Raw genomic sequence first — 6000 nt, forward strand, 5'->3', positions numbered from 1 at the left:
TTTTATGAGTTAAATTCCAATTACTACTTTGCCAAAAAAATTACTTATGACAGAAGTCAAAGGTGATAGCTTTCCCATGATTATGTAAACTCACGTGTTTAATGTCCCTCAGCTACAAATAAACTTTTTCATGTTTTCCTGAGCAGCACAGATCTCCCCATTCCCCCCCCACACATCTTAGTCCTTTTCTGTTCATCCTTCCCCAACACTGTCTTCTTAAATATCTGTTGAACACAATGTATGTATAAATCGCTGCGATATATCCTGTGTTAGGACTATCAATCTGCCATTAGCACTATAACTCCTTCTAGAGAGGAGGAAAATAAGACTCGGGTTGCTTATGAAACAGTCTTATGAAAGATCTTGCAGCTCTCCGTGGCCAAATAAAAAATATAACACAGGTTTTCCAATTTTGATACCTACTAGGCTCTTTCCGTCATTCCACAAGTTTCTGACTGAACTGGATTCTTGAAATGTGCAATTCTATGCAGTTTTGTAACAATCCACAGAAATGGTAATGAGAAAAATGGTCCCCAAAAGAAAATCTTCATTTGGCAAGGTTGTAACTAAATTGTTATACACAGGTTGTCATGGTCCAGAATCTTTCCTCCTGGACATGATGGGATCCTAAGGGCAGAGAGATCATCAAGACAAAGCTACCACAAACCCGGGTTTTCTTCACTATCATGAACTTGAGAGATTCCAAAAATGAGAGCAATGCTATATCTTTAGTTTTTCTCACAGAAGTTTATTTGACCAAAATACAACAGAATATAAAGATCTGTTTTTCCATAGTTATGCAATCCTATGGCAATCATGGCAAATATCAACTCTGTGTTTGAACATCTCATATTTTTATTGTTGAAGAATGCCATAATGCTTTAAAGATACCAAGTTATTCACATTTTACAATAAAAGGGAATTCAAGCCCATATCAGGGTCATCAAAGACTGTATAGGCAATTGGAAAACATTATGGCAGCGGTGAAATAGACAAATGGAAGAAACAGTAGAATAGATGACAGGCAACTTCAGGAGAACCCACAGTAATCTGCTATGATGCTTATCAATACCCAGTGTTGTTGGTGATGAAGATGGTGACCTAGAAATGAAAGGTACTATCAAAGCATGTCTACTTCTCTACAAAGTGTGCTCAATTCTATTACTGTACTAAACCTCAATAACATTAACACTGATTCAGTTCAGTTCAGTTCAGTTCAGTCGCTCAGTCGTGTCCGACTCTTTGCGACCCCATGAATCACAGCACGCCAGGCCTCCCTGTCCAAACCCAACTCCCGGAGTTCACTCAAACTCACATCCATCGAGTCGGTGATGTCATCCAGCCATCTCATCCTCTGTTGCCCCCTTCTCCTCCTGCCCTCCATCCCTCCCAGCATCAGGGTCTTTTCCAATGAGTCAACTCTTCACATGAGGTGGCCAAACTATTGGAGTTTCAGCTTCAGCATCAGTCCTTCCAATGAATACCCAGGACTGATCTCCTTTAGGATGGACTGGTTGGACCTCCTTGCAGTCCAAGGGACTCTCAAGAGTCTTCTCCAACACCACAGTTCAAAAGCATCAATTCTTTGGCACTCAGCTTTCTTCACAGTCCAACTCTCACATCCATACATGACCACAGGAAAAACCACAGCCTTGACTAGATGGACCTTTGTTGGCAAAGTAATGTCTCTGCTTTTTAATATGCTATCTAGGTTGGTCATAACTTTCCTTCCAAGGGGTAAGTGTCTTTTAATTTCATGGCTGCAATCACCATCTGCAGTGATTTTGGAGACCAAAAAAATAAAGTCTGACACTGTTTCCACTGTTTCCCCATCTATTTCCCATGAAGTGATGGGACACTGGTTCACCCAGAAACTATTTCTCGCTTTAGTAAATAGTTCGGAAACTTATCATCTGGATGCAGGAGCAGTAGGGGAGGAGTGAATATTAGAATATTTTGCAGTAGAAAGAGTTCCTTCTGGTACCAAGACCCTGTGTCAATGGGTGAGACCCTTTGAAGACTTCTGATAGCCTAAAAGAAGGTGAAACAAACTGCCTTATAACAATTTGGAAGGTTATTCGAAGAAATGGAATAATGGACTTTGCAATTGTAAATTGCTCTCTTTTATCCTAGGCTGTTACCTTCTCGCGATGCTCCCTGCCTCTAAACCCTGAAAGATCAGATCTATCAGACTCATTAATTTTGGGCCCCTTCCCCACATCCAGCATTAATGTGGCAGCAATCAGTTTTCTAGAACTACAAGGATCCCACACTGACAACTAGAGAAAAGGTGATACACATCAGGAAGGTATGCCACTGCTGCTAAGGCACCTCAGTCGTGTCCGACTCTGTGTGACCCCACAGATGGCAGCCCACCAGGCTCCCCCGTTCCTGGGACTCTCCAGGCAAGAGCACTGGAGTGGGCTGCCATTTCCTTCTCCAATGCATGAAAGTGAAACGTGAAAGTGAAGTCGCTCAGTAGTGTCCGACCCTTATCAACCCCATGGACTGCAGCCTTCCAGGCTCCTCCATCCATGGGATTTTCCAGGCAAGAGTACTGGAGTGGGGTGCCATTGCCTTCTCTGTCAGAAAGGTATAGATTATGGTAAAATCTGTATTTGGTACATGAAAATGCAGACTCCTGAGTTTAATCTCAAACAGCTGCACTCTCGTGGTTAAGCAGGGAGCTCCACCACGCTGTTTTATTTATTTAATAAATAAATGAATGGGGCTTGTACCCAAAGAACGGGGGCTTAAATAGAGACTGTGACTGCCTTTATGGAAAACGAAAGTTGTTATTTAGACTGGAAGGAAAATGTAGATGATCAATATTCTTTTTTATAGATGTGGAAATTGGAGCCCAGGATTAAGAGAAAGTAAATGAGCTCTCCTATTAGTTCAACAGCAAGTCAAGTTGTTCAAGTCCTATTACGTCCAAAAATTAATCTGAGATTAACAGAAACAAGTATGCATTTGTAAAGGAGTTTATTCACCAACCTAGAAAAGTTAAAAATTCTAAGAAACCAATGTTTCCTGGCTAGAACAGAGACGGTGAAGACAAAACACTTGCTATTAAAATAAGAAGGATGCATAGAAGTGAGGGATAAAGGAGAGTTGAATAGAATAGTTTCCTACAGGACCACAAAGTCACAGCCAACTTTTCAAATGGAAATTTGTGCACCAAAACAAAAAACCTGTCTTTAAGTCAAAAGGCAGTTACTAGAAGTTACTTACCCCAGATAGAGTCCGAGGAAAGTGACCTCCTTTAAAGAGGAACCAGGTGGGTTCCAAACCCAGAAAAAATCCAGCCCAGGGTTCATGAGTATCTTGTTTTAACTTGATACTTAAGGAATACTCACAAAATAATACAACAAATGACGGTAGGTAACTGCATTCTGTACAGTAGATATTCAACAAAGTTGAGCAGTCTCCAGAGATAAAAGTGAGTGATTCAAATACCATCTGTATTTGTACTTGAACTACTATTAATAACAAACATGATCTTCAAATGGCTGAAAAGAATATAAGAGATGAGTGAGATAACCTATAACATAAAACAGAAGAAAAAATTTTAAATCTCAAAAAAAAAGTTATATTAAGAAACCTTGTAAAAAAAAAAAAAAAAAAGAATCAGTTGGAGGCAAGGGGGCTTCCCTGGTGGCTCATTGGTAAAGAATCCACCTGCCAACGCAGGACACATGGGTTCAATCCCCGGGATTGAACTGCAGATCAACACAGATCTCGCTGCAGAGCAATGAGCCCCTGCAGCACAATTGCTGAAGCCCACACACCCCAGAGCCTGTGCTCCACAACAAGAGAAGTCACCACACACCACACTAGAGAGCAGCCCCCACTCACTGCAAGTAGGGAAAAACCCACACAGTAACAAGGACCCTGCACAGCCAAAGAACGAATAAATAAATATTAATTTAAAAAAATGAATCAGTTGGGAAATGGGAGGGGAAATTTTGTTATTCTTCTGAATGTTGCCATGGATATAACATTGTAGGAAACAAAAAAGAACCACATTGACCATTTTCCCAAAAACAATTTTTCAAAATATATGAAATCATTTGCAAATTATGAAACACAGACCATTGACCTACTTGTTGTATAACAGTGTAAACATAAAAATTTATATCATTATAAAAAATAAAAATGAAGAAAACCTATGCAGCCTGATGGAGAGATCAACTACTATCACAGCAAAGTAACTTGGGTACAACTTGATACCCAACAAAATATTGATAATGAAAAAAAGGAGAGACAGAAACAAGTCCCCTTTCATTTGACTGTCTAGTTTTCACTGTCTCTGCTCTTTGATTTAAACAATGCCTGAAACATTGAAATAACTTTGAAAAAAGCAACTCAGTTTTATTAACACTTCTTTTTTCCATTTTTCAAGTTGATTCATTGGATTCTCAGCTAAGGAGGCACAGAATTTAGCTGGGAAAATAGCATTAGGAAAAATGAAAATGAAAAATGGAAGATTTGTATAAAACAAGAATAAAGTTATGAAGACTAAATTTTATGGAATCACAAAGAAAATTCTATTCAACAAAAATTTTTACTATGAGAATACTGAGTTTAGGGAACTCAAGGCATTGATCCAAGGTCCTCCCTTTAATGGGGTTACAAAGAGAAGGAAAACAAATCACCCTCAACTCTTCGTTCAGATCTTCTTCTACTGCATCTTAGCAATGATATTGACAGTTGACAGTTTAAGTTGAATTTCATCTTTGTATTTTATTATTTTTTCAGAGACATGCTGCCCATCTTGCTCTCCACTCAATGGATGTGCAGAATCAGACCACAGTGACCGAGTTCATCCTGACTGCCTTCCCTGCTCTCCAGAAGCTTCAGATCTTCCTCTTCGTGGTCCTGTTGTTTACGTACATGCTCATTCTAACTGGAAATGGTGTCATCATTTCCCTAATATGGGCTGATAGTCGCCTCCAAACCCCAATGTACTTCTTCCTCAGTAATTTGTCACTGCTAGACATTTCATACACTAGCTCAGTTACCCCAAAACTGTTATCCTTTCTCCTCAAGGACAGGAAGACCATATCTCTTGCAGGCTGCATCAGCCAAACATACTTCTTCTTCTTCCTGGGGACCGCGGAGTTCATCCTGCTCGTGGTGATGTCCTTTGACCGCTATGTGGCCATCTGTAACCCCCTGCGCTACACCATCGTCATGAACAGCAGGCTGTGCCTCCTGCTGGTTCTGGGCTGCTGGGTGGGGGCCTTCCTGTCGGTGCTCTGCCCGGTCATTCTGCTGTCCAGGCTGCCCTTCTGCCATGAGGAGATTAATCACTTCTTCTGTGACATCGCCCCTCTGCTGCAGGTGGCCTGCATAGACACTCATTTTATTGAGATGATAAGCTTCCTCTTGTCTTCTCTCATCCTCCTGACCTCGCTGGTGATCACCACCGTGTCCTATACCTACATCATCTCGACCATCCTGCGCATCCCCTCGGCCCAAGGGCGTCAGAAAGCCTTTTCCACCTGCGCTTCTCACATCACTGTCGTTTCTATTGCCTACGGGAGCAACATCTTCATGTATGTGAGACCCAGCCAGAGTCATTCCCTGGAATTTGATAAAGTGACTGCTGTCTTCACTATAATGGTGACCCCTCTTCTGAACCCCTTCATTTATAGTCTAAGGAATGAAACTGTAAAAGATGTTTTCAGAGATGCAGTCAACAAAATTATATCCTCATTGCACAGGAAACCTTGAAAGTTTGTTTCCTAAAAATGACACTTTCAGGACTTGCCTGGTGGTCCAGTGGCTAAGACTCTGTGCTCCCAATGCAGGGGGCCTGGTTGGATCTCTGGTCAGAGAACTAGATCCCACATGCTGTAACTAAAGATCCTACATGCCTAATGCCTAATAAATAAATAAATATTTTTTAAAAAAAAAGCAAAATGACACTTTAAAATCTTGGACACAATGTGGAGTAAAGTATTCTTGAAGACCGTAAAATCAAAGGTGTGTAAG

The 6000-nt window shown here is 40.8% G+C and overlaps 1 protein-coding gene across 1 annotated transcript; it reads left to right on the forward strand.

Moving 5' to 3' along the window:
• The first annotated feature begins 4791 nt into the window (after nucleotides 1–4791).
• LOC138084677 (olfactory receptor 6M1-like) lies at nucleotides 4792–5739 on the forward strand. Its single transcript, XM_068979043.1, has one exon. The coding sequence runs from the start codon at nucleotides 4792–4794 to the stop codon at nucleotides 5737–5739; it is 948 nt and encodes a 315-aa protein (XP_068835144.1).
• Nucleotides 5740–6000: the final 261 nt, after the last annotated feature.

The sequence above is a fragment of the Capricornis sumatraensis genome, chromosome 8, assembly GCF_032405125.1.
Source record: "Capricornis sumatraensis isolate serow.1 chromosome 8, serow.2, whole genome shotgun sequence".
NCBI lineage: Eukaryota > Metazoa > Chordata > Mammalia > Artiodactyla > Bovidae > Capricornis > Capricornis sumatraensis.